The 24,998-nt window shown below is 40.7% G+C and overlaps 1 protein-coding gene across 1 annotated transcript in view; it reads left to right on the forward strand.

Annotated features, from left to right (window-relative positions):
• fndc3ba (fibronectin type III domain containing 3Ba) overlaps positions 1-24,998 on the forward strand; it is an 88,836-nt gene that overhangs the window by 57,212 nt on the left and 6,626 nt on the right. Inside the window, exons 8-24 of the mRNA XM_070842080.1 lie at positions 2,642-2,700; positions 6,277-6,428; positions 6,539-6,598; positions 6,776-6,914; positions 7,530-7,583; positions 7,855-7,979; positions 8,994-9,168; positions 9,759-9,845; positions 11,441-11,576; positions 12,846-12,917; positions 14,261-14,379; positions 14,615-14,720; positions 15,404-15,576; positions 16,268-16,381; positions 16,804-16,953; positions 18,568-18,848; positions 22,002-22,226. Coding sequence (XP_070698181.1) covers positions 2,642-2,700; positions 6,277-6,428; positions 6,539-6,598; positions 6,776-6,914; positions 7,530-7,583; positions 7,855-7,979; positions 8,994-9,168; positions 9,759-9,845; positions 11,441-11,576; positions 12,846-12,917; positions 14,261-14,379; positions 14,615-14,720; positions 15,404-15,576; positions 16,268-16,381; positions 16,804-16,953; positions 18,568-18,848; positions 22,002-22,226 — 2,227 coding nt within the window. The remainder of the gene's footprint in view (positions 1-2,641; positions 2,701-6,276; positions 6,429-6,538; positions 6,599-6,775; positions 6,915-7,529; positions 7,584-7,854; positions 7,980-8,993; positions 9,169-9,758; positions 9,846-11,440; positions 11,577-12,845; positions 12,918-14,260; positions 14,380-14,614; positions 14,721-15,403; positions 15,577-16,267; positions 16,382-16,803; positions 16,954-18,567; positions 18,849-22,001; positions 22,227-24,998) is intronic.

The following is a 24,998-nucleotide window of genomic DNA, read 5'->3' on the forward strand; positions in this document are numbered from 1 at the left end:
CATTTTCTATTATTTTGAAATCTGTCATCTGTCTCTGCTAAAAAAAAAAAAAAAGATGGTGTATGGCTGTCTTAGTGTTTAAACCTCATTCCTCTGTTATTCCTTCTTTTTATAAACTGCCAAATTTAACATTTCTAGTTTAAGACATCATCAACAGTCCGTTACAGTCTATACATGATTTTTTACCAATTTGCAGTCAGAGCAGAAAAATAATGTTAATTTCCCAAGAAAATGGTGAACTTCCAGAGAAGCTGTTCATCACCCATGCACATTGTTTGATTATTAACATCTGTTGTTTGCTAAACATGACAGCTGAAATGATGCGGTAATGGAATTCCTCCTCTTTACTGTGTTTGCTGCACCAGACAAGTAGCTACAGGACTGCAGCATTAAATGGGACATATTCTCCTTTTTCACTCAGCTGTGATGTATGGGTGGAGTAAGCTACGTCCTCCTGTGAGCTGACAGAGCTGTTCATGTCTGGAACTGTGTGTCTGAGTGTGCCTTTATTCCATAAAAGAGAAAAGTTCAGTTTAGTCCAAATGGATGAAAGAGGACAAGCATGTGTATGAAAAAAAAAAAAAAAAAAAAAGGGCACTAATGAGCCAATGTGTCTAGCAGTGATGTAGAATGTGTACTTCACCTGTTGAACTCTACCCACACTGCCGGCCCCAACACACGCGCACACACACACACACACACACACACACACACACACACACAGTAGCTTAACTCCCCTCCTCCTATCACCCATCACCAATCTCCTGTAACCTGATACTGGGACTCTGGAGACACACACACACACACACACACACACACGGCCTCTCTTTTGTGCTTGCTTTTTTATTCCGTTTAACACATACACATACACACACACACACACACACACACACACACACACAGAGGTCAATTTGAGGTTGTGCTTCCATGACATCACTGTTGCCATGACTCATAAGTGTACCCCCAGGCACACTAAGGCCCTCTCCTCCACAGAATCTGTCAGTGGGACTTAACCACTCACACACTCACTCAAACACACACATTTGCACACACACAATCTCCCATTCATCACTTGCTGTAGGTATACAGTGATCCTCAAAACACAAACTGCTTTTCACACAAGTATACTGTGCATGTGTGCTTAGGTGTGTATATGCCTATTTAATGCGAGCCGTCCTCCATCCTTTACCGGTGTAACACACTCACACGTCTTGTACTGCTGACCCTCAAACACACACGTACACATCCTGTGTGATTTACAGTGGTCAGGCTCAGATGGAGAAAGCAGGCCTCCTCTGGTTGGAAAAACCTTACTGTGGGGATCACACAGGGGGAAAGACTTCCATTACCCACACATGTGTACAGACACACACACACACACAGTCAGTGCCCTTGTAACAACCCCAATAAATCACCTTTGGTCATATGGTATCACAGGACCAGGCCTGTACACAAATGTGTGTTTGTGTGCATATGTTTATGCTGTGTGTGTGTGTGTGTGTTCGTGCGTGTGCGCATGTGTGTGTGCATGTGCGTGTGCCCTCACAATGGAATAGTCCACATTTACCGCTCCAAACACCCGACCACGTATGTGAATTGGCAGCTATATCTGGTCTAGTATACTATATGCCATCTATGTCAAATAATCAAATGAAATCAAACTAAATAAGGGAAATAATTGCAAAAAGCATAGCAATGCAGTCATTACATACATCTGGCATTGTGTCCAGTATTATTACATCCATAACTGTACTGAGGGGCTACAGTAACACTGCTGACGTCAGATCTTTCTGTGGATACATTTTCACAGGTGTAGGAACAACTGATTTGAAAATAATACATAATAATGATTAGGATGATGATTTCTATGACGAAGCCTCCAAGATAATCAACAGTTTCTATGTTCAGAACAGAATCGTCGCTGTGGAATATGAGTCATACTGTTTTTTCTTTGGTGATGCCCGTTTTAAATTTGCTCTAGGTCAGGAATTCGTGACTAATGCTATTCTTTGGAGCGCTGGATAATTTAGTGTATTTTCTCAAAGTGCTGTGTTCATCATGACTTGATGAGATGAAACAGACAGTTTCTGAAGAAGTGTTGCATCACACGTCATTAGACAACACACTTTTTATTCTATTTTGGGCTTTTTCTTTGTTTTTCTTTCACAGCTGACTGAATTACTATTAGGGTCAAATCTTTTCTCAGACAATGGGAGAGGTGTTTCATAATACATTTTAGCTGACCTTTTGACCGAATAGTTCCTTCTCTAGATGTAAACCTTGGCTGACCTTGGACAATAATAAGCCATAGATTTCAAGACATCACAATAACATGTCTTGGGGGAATTGGAAAATGTTGCCCTTCCAAAATTGCTAATTTGCATCTGTTTCGAAGCTTTAAATTGTGATTTTTTTATTTTTTTTTAGATGTATATAACAAAAAAGGCAGGAGTCAGAATCAAATTCCGAAATACAGGAATTGCCATAGTGATCCAACATGTGGCAACAATGCCCCGGTGATCTCTCTCTTTATATCACACCTACAGTGCCTGTCTCTCTTTTTAGCTGAGTATGTTAAAACAAATCCTCGTGTTGGTGGTTTTTGATAATAACTTTTTTTTTTCTCCTTCTGTCTCCTCAGATCATGACTCAGAGGGGAAGCGTGTTCAAGACATGCTGTCTACAATCGACAAACCACAGGTTGGTATGCATACCTTCTCCCACAGCTTTGCACACACACACACACACACACAGACACACATTTACTTAGAACCACTTTCATCAATCATCTTGTCTGATGCAGTCATAGCTGGCATGAGTGTGGATGGCTTTTCCATATTTTCATCCCGTCTCTGAGATTAACATGAAAATCAGATGCTTACACTGAAAATAATGACTGTGATGACTTGTGTGTGCAGTGCATCTCTCATTTTGAAGCCATTTTCCAGTCACAGGGACGGAAACTAGTCATTTAACCTTTGCTCACCTTGGCCACATGAGGGCAGCATCTGCTCATCAATGCCTCTCACTTCCCCACTATGCCTTCATCAGTAAAAAACACTGTAAACACTTAACAGTTTTTTTTCTTTCTCTAATGGCAATGTAATTGAATGAGCTTGGGCCATGCAGACATGGATTGGGAAAGAGAAATTGCTCACTTTACGTTAAAGCAGTTTGGTCAGCAGGCTGCGCAGTTTACCATACATCTGTGAGCTCCTAACAGGGGAAATAGACATAGAGAATAGAGTGATGAGAGAGAGAGAAGATGGAACGTAAACAGAGATAAGACATGAGTTTTGAGCCCGTCAGAAAATTAGAAGTTGATGTACATTAAACATTTATTTGCGCTCATGACCTCAAATGACCCCTGCACTGATGCGTCAAGTTTATTATAGTTGATATTGAGAAGGAAAAGAAAAGGGATGCATAAGAGAAAGGACAATTTTGTGTCATTAACCGCAGATGTGATGTTCTGGTACTCTTGACACTCCATTATCTTAATGCATTTAGGAGGCAGCACACCGGTATGGATTTTTACTGGGCAGATTGCATGAATACTCCTTCTTGCAACAGCAAAAGTGCCTCTTGATGGATTCGGCTGTGTACCATACAGACACGGCAGCAGGTGTTGCAGGGGCAGATCTTAGATGAGAAGCTTCTTCATTTTAGAAATGTTCACAATATCACCTTGTTTCGCTGGTTGTATTGTTTGCTTTCACTGCAGTAAGGTGCATCTGTTTCAGCTGAATTGACATATTAGAAGCAGTGCAGGGCTGACAAAGAAGTAAACAGGGGAAAAAGGAGCAATACGCTTGAGTTCTCCCTGTAGCAGGGTAAATCGCATTGGCCTCATTTACATACTCATGAGTAATTCATTACCGACAATATTCACAGCAAGGCATTACACCAGTTAAGATGTTAATGCAGGTTACTGATGAGACATTAATATTCCCCTTCACTATAGAGTGTCACTTTGTGTGAATCTCACTAATAGCTGTTGTGGGCTCTCTGCTTAAGGAGGAGGCGGGTATGACATAACAAGGGGCACACACTCCGCCAATCCGCCACCATGGATACCGTTAAATGCTTTGTTCATTCACCTTGTGAGTTAGTCTATCATATATTATCTCTTGTTTACCTCTAAATGTAGAAAATCTCCATAACAATCGTCGTGTGCCATAAAATAGGTGGTAAACGTTTAATGTGTTAATGTGTTTTATTTGGTTTAAAGCAGATCGCTGAAGGTCGTAGTTGAGTTAAGGGATATACGTGCTTTAAATACTCTTCTTTTATGAGAGAAAATGTTGAATATGACGGTATGAAGGTACATGGGCTCTGCCTTACTCCTGTTCTGTCCAAATTACATTATGACTAAAGCAGTACATGAATGTAGCCATTATATGGATATGTGAGTGTGACAGATTTTTTTTTACAAATAGTCATTGCTGGACAAAATGCATAACTCCTTTACTTGAGTCAAAGTATTGATACTGCTGGTCAGAGAATACTCCAATACAAGTGAAAGTTGTTTTTACTGGAGTTAAAGTAATGGAGTGCTTCTTTTAACCTTAAAACATGTAAAAAGCTTGTAGAATGTGCTACAAAGCCAATAGAAATGGCTACGGACAAGACCTGGTCCTAATGCAACAACTTGCCGGGCAAATCCATAAAAGAAAAATCATATGAATAACCTTAGCATAAAAACTGCAACTACTTCACTACTGCACAGACAACTTTGTTTGAAATGCTCATCTGGATATACAAAGAACTTGAATAGCGAATTTCTATTTCTGGTAAAAAGAGCAAATATTCAAGATGATATGAATCTTTCTTTCTTTCAAAAATCTCAAACATGGACTTCAGATATGGCCATGGGTGCTGTGGTGAGAAATCATCATCTTTATCTGCTGCAGTCATCTTTACCACCGCCAAGCCAAAATTGAACTGTTCAAAGTGTGCAGCAATGACTTTGAACTTGACAGACAGCGTAGGAAGAGAGGAGTAGTTTACTGTGATTGGTTTTTCTGCTGTGATGAACACAGTGTATGATCTGCCGTGTGTTAGAACAGAAAAGAAGATTCACCCACAGACTGTATGATTCAAAGTTTCTTTCATTTAAAGTAGCATAAAAGCCACAAGTTTGTAATAATAATAATAATAACATTCAAGTGAAGTACCGATACTTTAAAAATGTGTTTAAGTGCGGTATTCAAGTTAAGTTACCGTCCACACCTGCAAACAGTCAATAGAAGACGAGGAGTGATGATGGGTAAACTATAGATTCTCAATACCTCCCTTTCAGTAGCGTTTGCTCAGCAGGCGAATCATTTGTAGATGATGAACAGGCTGTCTCTCAGGATTAAAGGGCAAAAGGACCACAAACCTTTAAATGGTGCCCTTTGTTTTCATTTCTTTCGTTTCTTTGTTTATCTTCTTTCTTTTTCAGTCAATCTGTCTTGCTCTCTCTCTCTGTTGCTGTTTTGGACGTTAAGGTTTTGTTGCATTCATGATCACTCATCACACGGAGGTCTTGGCATCACATGTACATGTCCACTGTGTACGTACAAGCAAAGAGATTGATAGAATGAGTGTGAAAATGTGTGCTTTGTTGTGAATAAATGGCCAACAAAGGCATTCTGAGACATGTGGGCACAGTGATGTGATCTCATAAAAGCCTAATTATCATGATCAAAACTCTCAATAAAATGACATGTTTGTCTCTCTGTCTTTTCCTGTCCGTCTGTCTGTCTGTCTGTCTGCCTCATAGACAGTCTAGGCATGGTTGTTATTTGCTGTGCCCTCAAGGCACATTCATCGCCTATTCAGCGGATGTCGAGTCTGGAATAGCTGTAGACTGTGCTAAATCACACTAAATTGGCTCACCCACCATGTACTGCAACTAAAGCTCCCATAAACATGCACGCACTTGCAGGCACATGGACAGACATACAGTCAAACTCACAAGCGTGTAGATGTCTCTTTTTATCTTCATGTTTTTTCATTTTAATTTTCTGATGCGTTCCTAAACTCGAAAAAGCAACCAAATCTGGAATAAAGGTTTCAATCACAACCAGGCATACTCAAACAGAAAGACATAAAGAGCCCAATACATTCACAAACACACACATTCAGAATTAGAGCAGAACACACACCGTTAGAATAGAATAGATCATGTGTTGAGTTCATTGTCCTGTGTATATCTGCTAACCAAATGCCATTGTATTTGGCCTATTGTGTTTATAACATATAGTGTGTATGTGTATGTATATCTTATAGGTGTCCAATGTGCAGGCGCGGGCTGCACGGCTGTCCTGGGCCCCCCCGGCAGGGCTGGTGAACAGGCATAGTAACGGGATGCCTGTGTCCTGTTCCTTCGAGGTCTCTCTCTCAGATAAGGGACGAGACGGAAAGTATCGCCTCATATACAGGTAGGAGACGCCCTCCGAGCTAAAAGAATACAACTCGGCTACAAGAGTTAACCTCAAGAATCATCCAAAGTACACTGGTGTGACTTGTGGGCTTTGTGTGTGTGTTTCAGTGGCGAAGAATTGGAGTACCATCTGAAAGACCTAAGGCCAGCAACAGACTACCACGTACGGTAAGGACTTTGTTGTAGGAAGCTTTTGACGCATTCTTTTTCAATGTTATGACATTTTATACTACATACATACCTGTGGTTTTGTTACTTTTCAACAGATTAGATTTGGTTTGTCCTTATTTTTACATTCTGGCATCATCTAGCCATAACAGTTGTTGTCTGGTGTGTTTGCTGAAGGGTGTCTGCAATGTACAACTCGGTTCGAGGCTCGTGTTCAGAAGCCGGCTCGTTCACCACACACTGCAGCGTCCCCGACGTCCCGTTACCCCCGAAACTCTCCCACCGCACCAAGAGCACCCTCACCCTACAGTGGAAGGTACAGGCACAGATAGCTTCATGGTCAGACCCTCCTTTTTATCTCACAGCTCGTACAGTAAAACACTTCATCTAAATACCATTGCAGTGACTTAACATCTTTGTTTTTCTATTAGTTTTTAATGGTACAGTTGCAATTAAATGAGTATAAATCACTTATGAACACTACCAAACAAGACTCAGGTTCTCTCTGTCCTATCTCATGAGTCTGTGTCAACCACAGCCACTTAATTTGCACAGTGATAAATTTGGCAGAAAACCTTCATTCTTTGATGAATGTCAGCGGTATGTTTTGCTTCACCTGCTTTATCCTCTGGCTTGACTTTATCAGCCCTCCAGTGCCTAACAGAGAGGCATTCTTGCATTGTTGCATGATGCTGTCAGAGGGCATGCCTCCACCCTCTCTGACCTTTTCCACACAAGTCATTTTAATCCACTCACACTGCAACTGATAAAGAGTGACATCAGTCACCCAGACAGGATATGAGGCCATTCACAAAAACACGGCAGGTACTTTGTCTGTCTCAGCGTCAGATTCGTTTATCCTTGGCTAATCTCTCCGTCTCTCTCTTGTCTCTTGTCTGCCTGGCTTGGCCCCTTTCCCTGTCGTCCTCAGCTCGCAGGCGACAACGGATCCAAAATCACAAACTACCTGCTCGAGTGGGATGAGGTAAGTCCGTCTCTCGCCCTCAATGTTCATTATCTCCGCTTTCCCCTTATTTTTAAAAAGCACCCATCACAGATAAACAGATGTTAACATCAGCTCCTCAGACAAGATGTAATAAGTCTGTGTTTTATGACTTTCCAGTATATATCAGTCCCTGCTCTCCTTCTCCCTTTACTACCTTTTCACTCACTTTTTTGCTCTTCATCTATTTTACTCTTTCCTTTAATCTTCTATTGTAATTAATCGTATCCCTCTCCTCTCCTCTCCTCTGCAGGGAAAGAAGAACAGTGTTTTCAGAGAATGTTACTTTGGGAGCCAGAGACACTGTAAGCTGACACGACTGTACCCCGCCTGTGGCTATACGTTCAGAGTGGCTGCGCATAACGACATTGGCACGAGGTACTGTCGCCTGTTGTTGAATACACAAACATATGTGCTTTACACACATGCAAGTGAAATATATTCATGCACACATCATAAATAGCAGTGAAGGCAGACGCCAAACTCTTTCTTTCCTTATTCCTTATTCATATACTATAGAAGCAATACATCACTTTTCAAATGAGGACTTGACTTATGGGAGCTAATTGTATCAATGTCAGCCACAACACATGTTAAGTCTAAATAAATCTTTACACCTCACAATGATGGACAGATACGCATATATGCACCAGTCTGTCTGTGGCTATTATTCCACATGTGAGTCATCCGACTCTTTCTCATTTTCCCTCCATTTCCGCCCTCCTCCCATCTCCTCTTTGTCATTATGGCGGGGAGCATCTCGCCTGCAGTCGTTAGGGTGACAGGGGAAAGGGAGGAGGTGATAGAGGGGAATGAGTGCGAGGGAGTAGATATTAGCCCCTGGATCTGGCTGAACTCAAAGCGGCCTTAATGCATCCTTCAGCTTGATTCCCCTTTGAAGCCATGGACACACATACTCGTGCAAACATACTCGGCACATACAGGCTTTTGATTAATTGCTATTTTTTTACTTAAAAAAAACTTTTCCCAACCTCTCAGACCTTGGCTTCTGGTCATACTTTCAAATTCTTTCCCTCCTGCAGCTCATATTAGCCCCTCCTCTGTCTTTTCAGTCTGGCTTCTGATATACATATATGGTATTTTACCACTGACACGGCTCTTCCTTAAGTCCATCCCTGTTTTCACCTGCAACCTCCCCCACACACACCCCTGCACTCTCTTGAAATGAGCACTTTTTCTTTTCTTATTCACGTTTTCGTCTCCCATCCCTTTTTGGAAATGCTCCTCTCTCCGCCTCTGCTGAATTTGTAATTCATGATTCCACTGCTGTCCCTTTTCCCTCAAAAGTAATGATCCGAAAAGTCAGTAATTTGCTTCAGCATTTTAAGTAACAACAAAAATGCGAGTGAAATGGAAATGTGTTTTGTTCAGTGGCTTCAGCACAGAGGTGGTGTTCTACACCATGGGCACCCTGCCTGCTCTGCCTCTGGCACCGAGGCTGGTCAGGGCGGGGGTGTCCTGGGTGACCCTGGAGTGGGGGCGTCCTGAGGGCAGTCCAAGCGAGGAGCAGCTTAAATACACACTTGAGATCCAGGAGGACAACAGCGTGAGTACCACACACGCATGTGAACACCCAGAATAAATACCAACGTTTATAAAGTTAATGTCACTAGCAAAGATTCTTTTCCATTACATTAAAAACAGCCCTCATATATTTGCATGTGGCAGGGGCTGCAAAATCCTCAAAGTAAGCAATAGTACAATTGTAAACATGAAACCTTAATTTGGTTTTGTGAAACATACTGCTTTTCATTATTTGACTGAGCTCTGTGCTGTGCTGTCACTTGAACGCCACAGAAAGATAAAACGAAGATTAAGAAATCTCCACTGGGAAACTATGTATTTTAAGAAAACGAATTCTAAGATATTAAAAATTATATGCCTGCAAGTATACAGCAGATACACATAATCCTATAATACACAAGCATACACACAGAAACGCACACACACATATTTGTGTGACTTAGCACGAATATAAGAATGGAATTGCTCTCACACACTCCCTTTCCCCCCTCACACACATATATTGCGAAAGTCAGCATTTATTGGATCCATATGCTTAAAAATGCACACTGATGCAAATAGATGGTGAAAGAAACACACACATATAGATTACTAACAGTGCATCACCCACAGGGAACAGACTTTCATCCAAAGTACACTGGAGAAAACTTGACCTGTACTGTACAAGGCCTGAAGAGGAGTACACAGTATAAATTCAGGGTAAGTGGTGACTTGATGTGGATGGTGGTGTGTTTGTGTCTGTATGTGGTCTATCGGGAATCTTTGCATAGAAAATTATATGTTTTGTTTTTTTTTCTACTTCTGTACATTTTTCTTTGTTTTTGCAAAGATGCATACCACTCTCATGTCTGTACAGTAAATTTGAGGCTAACTTCACAGCAGTCTGTTAGCCTAACGTTAGCCAAGACCCAAGGAAATCATTGGAGGCGGCTAACCGATGCTTTGACAAATAGCCCCTGTAAAATTTGTCGACAATTTGTCGCTTTTACACCTTATTTTTGTGTATGAATTGCAAGATACAACATTTTAATAATGAGCTTCAGAGGTGCTGTTACCTTTGGAGAGAACTAGGCTAGCTGTTTCCCCCTATTCCTAGTCTTTGTGCTAAGCTAAGCTAAGCTAAGCTAACCGCCCGCTGGTTGTAGCTTCATATTTACTGTACATGAGAATAGTATCAATCTTATCATTTAACTCTCAAGCAAATGTTTGTTTCCTTGGTGTTGTACAGTTGGTGCGTGTATGTTACAATGATAGAAACTGACAATAATTAGCATGATTAGCATTAGCCGCTTTGGATTGTGAGATGAGTGGGATTTTCCATGTATAATAAAAACAGCAAAATGATGTGGTTTTCAAAGTAGGTTAAAGTGAAACTACTGAATTGCAGGTGTACTCTTGAGTACAGCTTGTAACACTGAAGACATCTTGTCTTTCTCTTGATCTTCATCTGCTTTTTACTCGATCAATTTCCAGTCAGTGATGTTCTCTTACTGTTAAATCAAAAAAAATGTTTCCTAGGATACCAACCTATCAATGTGGCAATACAACATCCATCAATAAAGGAAGGAATAGGGCATTTTATCACTATAATTGGCAGCAATCTAACTAGTAGTGAAACAAGGCAGTTCACCTGCCATTTAGCAAGAGAACATTGTCTCGCTCCGCTAAAAGCTGTGATAGCTGATCATAATATGAGGACACTGTGAAACAGACAGTAGATCTCTGTAAGCGTGCTTGCTTCTGTGTTAATGCAGGTTATCCCGTGTGTCCGGTGTATTATGATGCAATTATCTCAAACAGCACCTTACATGTACTTTCACACACACGTGTGCATGTCCTCACTCACACTCACTGAGGCGGCAGCTGTTGTAGGACACAAACACACATGCTCACACACAGAGAGCGACCTGTGTGTTCTTTGTGATGTTGTTGTGATGGAACAAAGCAAATTGATTGTCCCTTGGATGGAGTAATGGAGGGAGTAAACTGAGGAGAAATAAAGGTGGAAGAACCAGGTGAACCACAGATGAAGTAGCGAGATTAATTATTAATCAGGATAGTTCCTTTTCTTCTTGATGGATTTTTCTAACCAAGCTCACGGTGTCTCTTTTTTGTGCTAAACTCCCATTTTTTATTTCTTTCCTCCCTTTCTCTCTCTTATTCTTCATACAATCCATTTTCTGAATCCTCTCCTTCTGTCACCCGCTTCTGCACCTTATCTTGCTTCTTTCCATATCCTTTTGTTCACCTTCCACTCTCCTTTCTCAAATTATGCATTCCGTACATCCCTGCAGCTCATAGCATCGAACATGGAGGGAAAGAGCAGTCCCAGTGAAGTGTTGGTGTGCACCACCAATCCAGACAAACCAGGCCCTCCGTCTACACCCTGTGTCACTGCAGCAACGCCCTATGGATTTACAGTCACATGGGGTAAAGATGCACACCCAAACACACATGCACATGTACTATACACTGACACAAAGATGGACAATGTTCCCAACACAAACTTTGACATTCTGTAATACACAAGCACATTCAAGAGGAAATGCACCAACATGACAATTTCAAGTGTTTACATTCAGGAGTGTTGATGGATCATACATAACCCACTTACAAAAACCATGAATTTCACCCTCTAACATACTGATGCATTCAGAGGATTATATTTTTTTCCAGTCTAACAACTTTTCGTTGGCTATTCAGAACTTTAAAATCAAGATAGCCAAGAAAAAAGATAATTTTCTGAAATCGTTAATTAAATTAGTTAGCTAGTTTTCTGGTTTTCGTTCAAGCACATTCAGATCAATACTTTGAAATGGTGAAAATGTTAAAACCTTACTATGATCTGTGTACAACAATTCATTGGGCCTTGGCCCACATTCTCACCAAATTCTCCAAATCAAGATCTGTAAATATGTTGAACATAAAAAGAAAAAAACAAAAAAAACTTGTTCATCAAAAAACATGTTACAAAATAAAAGAATTGACTAAAGGCAGACAAACTGTTGCCTCTGGGGTGTTTTGACACTGAAACAGCAGCCGTTAAAGCCATCAGGAGTCAGGGCAGCCTGTCCTCTTTCAAATGCTGTAAACATGACACTGATCGGCATCCCAATCATTGATTTGACTCTATTAGCTATAAACACAAAACACCATTAGAGTGTTCAATGACTGTCTTTATCATGCATCAAGTAATGTGGTTTCCACACTAGCCACAGCTTGACCATTTCAAAGAGATATAGCTGAGCTGCATTCCCTCATTGTGTGCTGCATTTTTGCTTTAAGTATTTGTTTATTGAAGCAGCACTACCCCAGGGCATGTGTAACTGTAATTATGGCAACAGTGCTGATACATAAAGTATGAGATGGGGCACAGCCAAGAAGGTTGTTGCCAGCCGTACTGATTGCTTTATAATAAATCAGAATAAATCATCCTCAACAGTGTATTACTTTTAAGTTTACTTTACAGGAATAGTCATGAGTTATTGTATAATGATTTCAGGATTAAGGATGCAAAGGATGAATGTCAGTTGATAATGAATGTGTCTTTTATAACTCTTGTGCAGACACTGAGCCATTTTTAGCCTTTTGATACCTTTTCTGTAAGTCTTCAATTCCATGTTGGAAATTTGACATGCTTGACATGTTTATGCATGATATTAAAACAAATTAAAAAGAGTCCATCTGTCCCTCCAACAGATCCTCCCCAGGACAACGGGGGTTCAGAGGCTCTTACGTACCTGCTAGAGATCACAGAGGGATGCTCTGAAGGTACGACTCACATCTATCTGTCACTGTCTCCGTCTATCCATCCACCCATGCACCACAGTTATCTGAGCTGTCATCTGAGTGCTTGTTGTAGATTCATCTTATAAAAGAAAGCTCAGAATGTACCATCTGTCCTCTCTCTCCTGTGCTCTTTCTCTCTATGCGTCCATTTCCCTCACTTACTCTCCATAATTCACTCTTTGTTAGCATCAATCTAGCACATGGCGTCGTTTAAATTTCCTCAGATGTGCACTCCAGGAAACCAAATGTTCTCTTGTTTCTTTCAGCCCATACTGTAGGCAGAGAAAAGGGACACAACTTCTTTCTGTATTCATTCAATCACATTAAAGAAAGACGAATTAGTTGTTTATTAAAAACTTGTATGGGATATCAAAGAGCAGATGAACAGGATATCAAAGGATCATCTTCTTTTATTGTTGATAATGAGAGCATTTTTGTCATTGCATCTACTGACTAATTTGTATCAACAGCAACACCTTTAAGTTCAATGGATTGTCTAATTTAGCTTTAACTGTTTAATTCTCATTCTGGCTTGATTGTCTACAACTACTGCTGTTAAGATTAAAATATTTTAGGAGCAGAGAAGAATATCAACTTGTTAATGGACCTGAAAAAAGTATTTCTCTATGATGTTAAATATATATAATTGAATAAGCAACAACAAAAGTTCAGAAGTTCAGAAAAAAAACATCCATAGTATTTATTTATTAAGTGCCAAACATTCAAAAGCTGAGCTTATCGATCCCAACAACCCATCAACTGTCATCTGTTTCTAAGGCAAATGCTCCAGTGAGAAGAGTGCAGATAAAAAGAAAAATACAGAAAAGAAATACAGAAATATCTCACGTAAAATAGCCATCGCTCTAACTTTGGCAGAAAGTTGTTTGTTCATGCAGGATGCCTTTTCTCGTAGTAAGGTTTTCAAGGCTGTTTAACGGTTTACTTTACTTTGTGTTGTAGTCAGAGTATGAGTATATAGTGTGTGCATTACATAATCACAGTACGTACATGCCCCTCCAGCTGGGAAATGGCTTTCTGTGCTATGATGTAAAGAGGACCTGAGTTTCCCAAACACAAATACTGATTTATAAGTGGAATGATACATTTTTCCAAGCCTACGCAACTCGGCAGCACAACAAAAACAGCTACAGACAATTATGTGCGGGCACTGATTAGGTCAGTGGGATTCTGTTTCTTGGAAAATAATTAGGTCGAGTGTGGCATACATGTGAAACAGTAGGCAGTTCTGTGAATGTACTTATATTCATGTATGCAGTCGGTTATGTAATTGTGTTTTTTATATGTTCATGTGCTCGTGTGTGCAGCGAGCCAGTGGGAGGTTGCGTACAGTGGTCCAGCAACAGAATGTGTGTGTGAGCACCTGACACCTGGAACCTTCTACCGCCTACGTGTGTGTAGCATCACCACCGGAGGACACAGCCAGGTAAGATACACACACACGCGCGCGCACACATAAAAACAACTGCGGAGTGGTAATCTGATGAACATTTCATGAGTTGGGAGTGGAGCAACAGTGATGCATGAGTTTTGCTCAATCGGCACTTTGCACACACATAATCAACAAAGCATCCAAGAATAATTAACATTTCTGCCAATCATTAATCAAACTGATCTGAATCTGTAGTTCCTTTTCTGATTTCCTGTGTTTATCTCTGAAGTGCACTGTTAGTGTTCCGGTCCGTACATTAAGCATCCCGCCAGGGCCCTGCCAGCCACCAAGGATTGTGGGTAAAGCCAAACACAAGGAAGTGCAGTTAGAGTGGGGTGAGTGCAGACATACACATACACATTGTGTTTAGTTTTATTTACCAGAATGTTTTTTTTTTTTTCATTTCAGGTAGCTAAAACACCCTCTGGCTGCATAATAGGCTTCCCTGGCCAACTCTAATGTAACCTTAGTCAACCATGTTTAAGCCTAATTGAACCCTAATTTAGCCCATTAAATGCCTAACCTAGCCTCATATCTGACTCAACTCTCCTAATGTCCGTCCATTATTGCAGATTAGTACTGTTATCTGTTGGCAGGCAAAAGTCTCCCAGCCTGAAACGCTGAGGAAGTTCTTGTTTTAACCACTTTAATACAGCCAGTCATATCCCTAATCAGCTCACATTCAGGCAGTGCTGCTGTAATTACTGGCTTGAGTTGAAGGTCAGACAAAATGTATTGGGGGGGTTTTCCCCACAGTCTCTGTTATTTATTACTTTAACCACTTTGCAACCATAGTGGAGCAGCTGGTGCAAGAAAGAATCCCTTGGAACTGATAGAGAAATGTACCTGCTGAACTGATCTGTAAAACACATGACATCTAAAACTTAAACATAATATTGAGTTAATGTTAAAGTTATCATAAATCAGTTATGCTTGTGCATCACATATGATTTTGATTACATGTCGTCTCATCACGGTTCGATTGTAATGTGCTCTCACTCTCTCTCTGTCCCCGAAGACCCCCCTGTCTCTGAGGGAGTATGTGAGGAGTGTGTGTACAGTCTGGAGATGAGTGAGGGGGACACCAAGCCAGCAGAGGTCTACCATGGGTCAGAGCTACAATGCACTGTGGGTAGTCTGCTACCTGGTGCTACATACAGCTTCAGACTGCGGGCTGCCAATGAGGCTGGGGTGAGAAGTTCACATGCACACACAGCAAGAATGTGATCAATAATAATAAAAAAAAAAGGAAATAGAAAACCCATCAGCTAGTAATTCACCAGGTAAGACCATAAAACCAAAAATGCATTTCAATAAGTCAGCTTTTTAAAATGTAATTCTTATCTCCGCTTGGCAAGCATGCAGTTCTGTCTTAAATGCATCTTAAGGACATGAAATCTACTCAGCACATCAAGTCCATGAACTTTGGAACCTCTTGATCTGGTCCAAATATAAATAAAAAAACTTGATTCAGATTAGAATGTGTTTTTTTATTGTAGCCACACTCACAAACACACACAGACGCATACACAGGGCCAACATTAGGTCAGAGAGTCCCAGACAGACTAACAGCAGCCAAGTTTGGATGCAGAAGTGCTCCACACACAATGTGATTGGTTTGATCATCCACACACTCAAGAGCACTCGGACTGTTCGGATCAAATGCAGGCACAAACTCATCGCACACACACACACACACACAGCGCACAGGACACCGCACACATGCAGAGGGCTCCAAAAAAAGCAGATAGATAAACACAGGAGACTCACGTGTACACACATTCACAGGCAACCCATTGGGATTTGTGCTGCCTCTTTCCGCTTATGTCAGGTTAAACACATGTCTCATCACGAGCGTGCGGCGTCTCTTTCGTGCTTTTAGTTCGGAGCGTACTCTGAGCCAACGGAGGTGACGACTGCAGCGGGTCCCCCTGGCCAGTGTGGGGCGCCACTCATCACTCTGACCAGTAACACCTGTGTAACGCTCAACTGGGAGGTGAGACAAACACAGATACACTCCTGTATTTGCTGAAGGAAAGGACTAGTTTTTTTAGCAAAGAAACCAAAAGATGGAGGGAAAGAAAGATTCTCAAAGCTTTCTTAAACCTCCTGTTTTCTATCCTACTGATCAAAAAACCTGCTACTTTAAATTTGTCTGCCTGGGCTGTTGTGGACAAGTAGACCCAGGGGACTGCGTTATTCATAACAATCCATCCCCCGAATGATGTAATGAAATTGGAAAAAAGTCTTTGGCAATGTATCGTGAGCTGAATAAAGCCTGTGTCTATTCTAGCTCTCATTTCGCTTCAGCCTGCTTTAGTGTGGCATTATATTTTTCAATTTCTATTTCAGTAATTTTTAATTTCAAGTTTCCATTGGTTTCCTTGACCCGAATGAATGTGTTTCTATGTGCTGCAGAGTCCTGAGGGTTCGGGTACAGACATCTCTGAGTATCGTTTGGAGTGGGCGAGGGAAGATGAACCCATGGAGCTCATCTACTGTGGGTCTGCCACGCAGTGCGAGCTGTCAGACCTGACGCCTGCCACAAACTACTGCTGCAGGCTACAGGTAACACACACAAACTTACTTAGGGGCATGAAATACGTGCACACTTATCCATGCCTACACACCGATACAGCATTCATTCACAGGCACAGAGAGGTGTTTAAAAGAATGAGAAAGCACTAAACTATGCAGGACTTTAACACAAACTAGCAGAAACACAGACACATGCACAAGCAAACGCATGTGCGTAGTTGCAAGCATGACAAAGATGGGGCACAAACACAGACAGATGCACAACACTTACGTACAAATGTCAGCCAAGGGAGCTTCAAAAGCAAGAAAAAGACAAAGACTAGTGAAAGGTTGATGATAATTGATTCCATTTGTGTTCTAACTCTTAATCTGGTGCATAAATCTGCCTCTTTTCTTTTCTCTGTGTTTGTGAAAAACACACATAAATACTCTCTCTCTCTCTCTCTCTTCATCTCCCCTCCCTGATATACCCTCTGAAGCAATGAATCCAATAACAGCATGTTTTTATGGCTCACTTCTTTATGGGCCCATTTATAGTTTAGAGGACAGCACAAGGTCATCCTAATGTCCTAATCTGTGCTTTTGTGTGTGCACGCGTCACCAGTGTGCACATGTGTGTTCATATGTGTACTTATAGGACTGATGTGCCTCTTAGGAGGAGCTGCAAGAACACACCACAGCAGAGGCATCGACTTGGTTGAACTCTCTGTGACTCCTTACTGTATGTCCTGTACCTATATGAACCGGTGCAGGTTCACCTACAGTTGCATCGATTCAAATCTGCAGAGCTTGACGTACACTTGTTTTATGGCAACCCTTTAAATAGTCAGACATTCATGCAAGGATAACGTTCCTCACATTTCTTAATGTTTTTCAATTCTCACTAAAACATATTTTATGCCCGAAGATATATCGGACGCACTACTACAATATAAATTTTTTTGTCAAACCCTCAAAGTATGTAGATAGTTTACTGCCAAGATAAAGCAATAAGTCAAAAATACACACTGTCTTCTGCAAATTATGCCTTCTACTCCTTGATGTGTACTCTCATTAATGTTCCTGGACTGTTCTTGAACAGTGACTACAGTACATTTTTATATAACAAAATAAATACTCCTCATGTTCCTGGAAGTGCTATAAATTTTTTTACAGCTATATTAAATCCCTCTCTCCTCGCAGACAGCTTGTTTTGTCTTGCCTTACAGTCACAAAGTGATCGTTTTGCTTGCAATTTAGAAGAAATGCAGAGAACAATGTAAATAGTTATTAATGTGTTTGATTTTAGTTCAAGCGTTCAAAATGTAGCAGCTAAAAAGCTGGTATATTTTTCCCTGGTTTCCTGCTCACTGAGTGTGTGTGAGGTTGTGAATTCAACCATTTAACGACCATTAACGCTTGAGGTGAATATAAAAGTGTGTCAGACAGCACAGGAAATAGACTTCTGTTCTTTCACACCTAATTTGAATTAATCTTTCTCTGCTGGTTTCTTGTCTTCTTCTGTTCGTTGTGTCTTTTTTTCTCTTTTTTCATTTCACTTTTGGCTCCGTTTTTCACTGTTAACGGTCATCTTTTCTTTTCTTCATCCGTTCCCTCACCTTCGCCATCACTCTCACCCTTTCTGCATTTTTGTGTTCAACTCAGGCGGTGAATCAGGCAGGTGCGGGTCCATACAGTGAGCAGGTGGGTTTCCGGACCCCGGCGACAAATCCCGACCCGGTGTCCTCTCTCATCCTGCTGGACCTCCCGGCCTCGTCGGAGTCGGGTCAGTCTCCGTCTACCTGCCTCCTCCTGAAGTGGGATGAGCCAAACAGCAATGGGGCGGAGATCACCTCCTACGTCATCACCCTGGACGACCAGACCATCACTGTGGAATCAGGGACAAGTGACCTTGTCACAGGCCTGCAGCCAGACAGCGAATACAGGTGCTGACATAAAGTAGTAAACAACAACACTGATGTGGCATTTTTTTGGATACAAAGTGTGATTTATGTTGACATGGTTTAACTTACGACTGTGTTACCTTCTGTGCATGAGCAGAAAATAAATCCCAAATATACTATCACTGTCATAAATCGGAGGGCAGATGTCCACAGATGGCCATAAACATCGAATGTCAGACCAGCTGAAACATACTTCCTTTCTTAACCAGTATGCTGTAACATACATCCCTCCAGCCACATGAAAAGGAGCATTTCTGATAATTCTCCAAACACCGTTTTCTTCCCTTTAATGATGAAAAATTATTAATAATGCATTTTAAAAACATCATTACATCATGACGTATGACTAAATGTGATTTCAATTGGACTTAAATGTAAAGATATTGATCTAAGTTGCAGGTCTCAGATTAAAAAAGGAATGGCCAAAATTGAAGCAATTGAGATATCCTGACTTTTAGTCTCTGTAGGGGTCAATTTCCAAAAACACTGGATTCTGCATTTTCCATAGTGCAACTCTCAGCATATTTTCATTAGATCCTGCCAGCCTCGTAAATATCCAAGTCCAAGTCCAACTCCATGGCCAGAGTCTCAAATTTGAAGCTGAGACATTAAAAAAGGGTATTGTAGGCGTAGAGAAGAGTCTTTAGGCTCATGATGAGATACATTTTTTTATTATAAATTCACCAGTTAATCTTAAATTTTCTCAAATTGAATATGAAATGATCCAAATGCACAAAATACCAAAAACACAACACACTACAGAAACGTATGCAGGAACATAAGTGGTGAACATATATATTAAAAAGGGATAGCCTGTATGATGTTTGTGACGTCAGACCTTATTACAACTGAACAATAAACAACTATTTAGTAATCTGAATCAACATGCACTGTTGTTATGCCCCTGTAAGCAATTCTGTGATTACAGGAGTATGTGTGTGTTTGTGCTGCGACTTCTTTGAATTGAGGGGAAAAGAGGAGAGGACGTGCAAGGTAAAGGGGACATGTGAAGAGGCAAAGTGATCGCACATCATTGTTTTCATTCTGAGGTTGTTTTTGTCCCGCTGACACTCTGTTGCTTTACGTAATGGCTGCCACTCGGTCAGAATAGTTTGTATGCGGGTACAGCTGCCTGTGGGAGTTTCTGTGTGCAAATGACAGTAATTCTGTTTGTTATTTACAATAGTGGGGCACTTCAAATAATATTATTTATTTGTGCTTTGTGAAGGACCACAGTAAATGTTGTTTGTCAGGAGCAGGGCTGTGTGTGCTCGAGTGTAGGTTAAAAAGGTCTTCATTCTGAGGTTATTGTTGATAAATAATATAGATAATGTAATACGTTTTATATTTATAAAAAAAAATCTTAATAGTACACCTTAAACACATATCCCACTTTTGAATGTATTTTCTAATTACATTTCATGCTTTCTTTGAAAGCTTTGTAACTTTTACGTGTCCAGAGATTGTGCAGAGCATCTTTAGTTTTAAACAAAGTTGGCTGTACCAATAAAGTAAAGTCTAAGTCTATAGAGATTTATTTTCTCAAATAAGTCTGAAGTCTGTAGAGACACCTTAAAAAGATAACTGGCACACTCACACATTGTGGAATACATATTCACTCAAGTTGTACTGCACAGAAAGTGCACTCTTATACTGACACGAAAATCACAAAATGTCAGTAACTAACAAGAAGTAATTAAAGGAGAAAGTGCGTTGAATGTTGACATTAATTGCATTAGCTATTCACGTTGGCTTTTGATAAAAACACTTGAACAACAATTGAAAAAGATTTGCAGGAGGGTACAATTATGCATCTTGTTTCCCACTTGCAAAATAACCATTGTATTTACATTTCAGTAACTTGGCTAGCCATCATTAAGCTGAGCATGCGATAATTGACTCGGTAGGGGGTTCAGTGTTACCTCAAGCCTTATGTTTGTGCAGTGACCACTGATGTACCGCCTTTTGTTCCAAACATGTTTTTCTTCGACTTTCTTCAATGCATGATGAAACAAAAGAAAAGAAACTACACCTGCTCTGGATTTTGATATGTAAATCCCTACATAACCAAATGTAATTCCTCATCATCAAAAGTTAAGCTCCCTTGACTTTCATTCTCTTCTATCCTTCGTCATCTTTTATATATGTGCTTAATTACCTGGTGGATTGATGAAAGTTGCCCTTTCTCCTCTGTATTCACTCAGCTGCGAGAATTATAATGAAAGGTTACAATTACAGAGAATCAGCAATTAAATGTCAGACAGTAGATGCTGTCTGGTGGATGGCCTCTGATATGGATGCGAATCAGCTGATCAGACATTGACAGAAAAAGAGGGTGGAGGGGAGGGGGATTCCTAGAAGACAGGCAACAGGGGAAACAAAAATCCATTTCTAAAGGTTCTTTTTAATCAGCAGTACATTTGTGAGCCCTCTTGTGTGTGTGCATAGTATTTCCTATGTAGGTAGATATAGGCACAGTAGAAAACACATTTATTCCCAGATTTTTTTTTCTTTGTAACAAGATTGCACAGAACCCACTGTAGTCTGCCTGTTGTTGTTAATCATCTCTAGATTGGCTTTTTGGAACATAAACTTTAATCGAGGTGTACAACAAGAGAGAAATTGCTTTCTGTTGAAAATAAAAATGTTATTTTCAGTTAATCTTGTAAAACATTGTGCAGTATTGATTTCTCTACTGTGCTGTAGATACAGGGAAAAAAGTGGGCCAAGAAGTCTGACATATTTAGGTCTCATCCAGGAGAGTACATTGAATCGTAATGGGAGAATGGTAATGGGCAAAGGGATCATAGAAGCGTCCAAGGTCAAAGCTAATACACCACATCAGCCTCTTCACTGAAAATCACTCCACCATTAGATAAATAGGTCTGAAAACAGACTGAGAACATACAAGGTTACATAGTACATGTCCAGAATGTATGTAGGTGTCTTTTCCTGCACTCATTCTTGCTAAAATTATAGCATATGTTGCAGTAACACCATTTTTAAAGAAATTTCTCCCAAAAATTATTAAGCAGTATCCAGTCAATAAACATAAACTATGCTTTTTATCTTAGGGATTTTGACTGACTGACTGTCTGTAACAAACAAATTGCTCTCTTGCTTTGTGGCTTGCAGCGTACAGATCCAGGCGGTGAATGCCATCGGCTCCAGTCCCTTGAGTCCACCCCTGCTGGCGAGGACGCGCCCCCTCCCTCCAGCCCCGCCCCCTCTGGAGTGCTCAGCGGCCGGCCCTCAGAGCCTGAAGCTGAAATGGGGCGAAAACGCCAGCAACACACACACTCGCGCGCTACTTGCCGATGACATGGTCTACTCACTACAGATAGAGGACAAGAACCACAGGTGGAGTACGCACACGTCAAACTACACAGCTCTAACAACATTTTTTACCTCATGGGACAGACTGAGAAGGGGTCCTGCTCTCTGTGTTCCAGACCGCATGTACAGGGTAGATAAAATCTCAAACATCAAAAATATGCGTATTTAGACATACGTATCACAATACCAGCTTATAATTAAAGCTTACAACTAGCAAGAACCCCAACCATTCACAGCAGCTTCTGTACACACTACACCCTCTGCATTACTTCATAGTATACACTAAGCTTAGACCGACACTGGGCATGAAACGGCTGCATAGTGGATGCAGAGGTGCAGTCTGTACTTACAGTAGCTCTGAACAATCTGGTTGACATCAGGTTCAAAATATATTTTTTGTTACCAATATCAATATATATCAAAATACATCAGATGCTTACAAAACCACATATATTTATCAAATTGATGTCAAAATAAGACTAATAAAACTATTCATTACAAAACAAATTCTGGTTTTCTTAGAAATAATGAATTTAGACTGGGGGATTTGGCAAAATTCTAATATTCGTTAATATTCTCATGAGGCACTTCCATTTAATTCCTATTATTGAATAGGCCAAGCCCAAATTGTTTACTTTTATATTGTTTACTCTGAACATAAGCGGCAACAGCCAACAAGTGAAAAAGCCATAGTAATTTATTTTTTACATGAATTTATGAAGTTTGTATGTTTTGTAGATATTTTGGTCAAAAGATGCACTCATCAACACACTTCTCTAGAGACAAGGCAAGATTAGAGCTTTGTGCTTGGACTAAAACTGTGATGTTCCCCCCAGAGGATGTACTCTCTAAACCTCTTGGCCTGCCACCACATTTCTGAGACTCCTCAGCCCTCAGCTAGTCAATATAGCAAATCAGGACCCAGAAGGTCAATACTACTCACAAACCACAGACACTCACACACTGGGTTTCTTCTGTGTATGCAGTAACCAGATGTACCACTGAGCAGTCACGTTTAGGGCTTCTGGAGCCAGCCGGAACACAGCCTCCAACAATCAACCCTCCATTTAACTGGCTGCTCAGATAGGAGTCACAAAGAGAGAAACAGGGAGGTGGGAGGCCAGATCATGCTGGCGGGGAGTTAAACACACACTTAGAAGGAGGGCATTTGTCTTAATGTGGCGCTCAGAGAGTCTTTCATACACCCAGCAGGAAAAGTGGGAATTAAAAAAGGATGAACAGATTAGTAGGAAACAGACTAAACCGAAAAGCAGCGAAGAGCAACTTTTATCTGCCTGCCTGTCTGCCCACCTGTCAGATGGTCGCGCTCCCTCCCCCCAGCCAGCCCTGCACCATCCTGGTTGGCCGACTATCAGTGTTTGAATTAAGGCTTGGCTGGCATCGAGTTGGCACTTTGACACCCCTGGAATGGTAGAGTGTAGCAGGCAACAGATGGGGCCCAATCCGGCAGGCTGTGATCTGTTCACCTCTCCGGCACACACACACACACACACACACACACACGAACATAGAGGCATGCAAAAACACTTCCTGCTAGCCAAATGAAAACAGCTTTCACAGTTTAGAGAGTTTATTTACCCTCTACTAGCTGGCATGCATCTGTGTCACTGTAGCCATGCTTGGATGCAGTGTATATATACATATGTCTGCACACAACACGTTTGTTTTAACCTGCATATTTCAGCAAGTGCCTCGTAAAAATAAGTTACAAAAAATATCTATTTGATCGCTAAATTCTTTTTGTTTTTTCTCATTGTATGCAGTTTTATAGCACGTTATATTCTGTACACCCAGTCCTGCACATATATGGGTTAAAACAAACAATGCTAATCTGTTCACAGTCAGTCCAGGTTTCATTTTTACTCGTTGTCCTTATCATCATGGAAACAACAACACGCACACTAATGTATATAGCAAAACATAAATATTGCATTTATGTTTATTTTTTGACTGCACTTTAAAATATTATCTGTATTTTGGATAAAATGATTGACAATGAAAACAATCCGAGTGGCTTTTGTCATTGAATAAAGAGGAGAAGGAGCCAGGGTTTGTTTGTGTCCATTGGCAGCTTTTTATTTGGTCTAATAATAGCCTTAAATTGGTCAATAATTTATCATTACTGTGTTATTTCATTTCTTTTTTGAGTTCATATGTGGCACTCTCTGCACTCTAATAGTGGCTGATTAAGGTGGAGGTGAATTAAGGCCATTTCTGGATTTATTCTGATAGAAATGTAGATAATTTGATTGGTATAAATAATACTGCTAAAAAGAAAAATAGCAGCATGTCCATGCACCCCAAAATATACAAACATTATTTCACTTTCTCCTCTTCATCTTCCTCTTATCCTCCACGAGAAACTGTCCATAAACCCTGTAATTGACTGAATCACCCATAATGACAACGTGGGATTTCTGACTGATTCAACCTAATTGCTTTTTCTCAGGATTCATTACTCACAGCTACTGGTGGTTATGACAGGGAGTTCAGGTGTATAATCAGCTACATTACCGGTGTGTGTCTGTGTCTGTGTCTGTGTCTGTGTCTGTGTCTGTCTGTATGTATGTGTGCGTGTGTGTGTAGAAGATTATCAACAGATGAATGGACTAAGGTTCAGGGCTCCTCTTCCTATCACACTTTATTAGAATTAACTAGCAGGATTATATTTAGGGTGAAATCGCCATGGCAACCAGATGCCTTCATTGCTAATCATAATGTATCGAGGGAGATTGGAAGGGCAATTAAAAAAAGAGAGAGCGAAAGTATTGCATC

This window comes from Pempheris klunzingeri, chromosome 13, assembly GCF_042242105.1.
Source record: "Pempheris klunzingeri isolate RE-2024b chromosome 13, fPemKlu1.hap1, whole genome shotgun sequence".
Classification (NCBI taxonomy): domain Eukaryota; kingdom Metazoa; phylum Chordata; class Actinopteri; order Acropomatiformes; family Pempheridae; genus Pempheris; species Pempheris klunzingeri.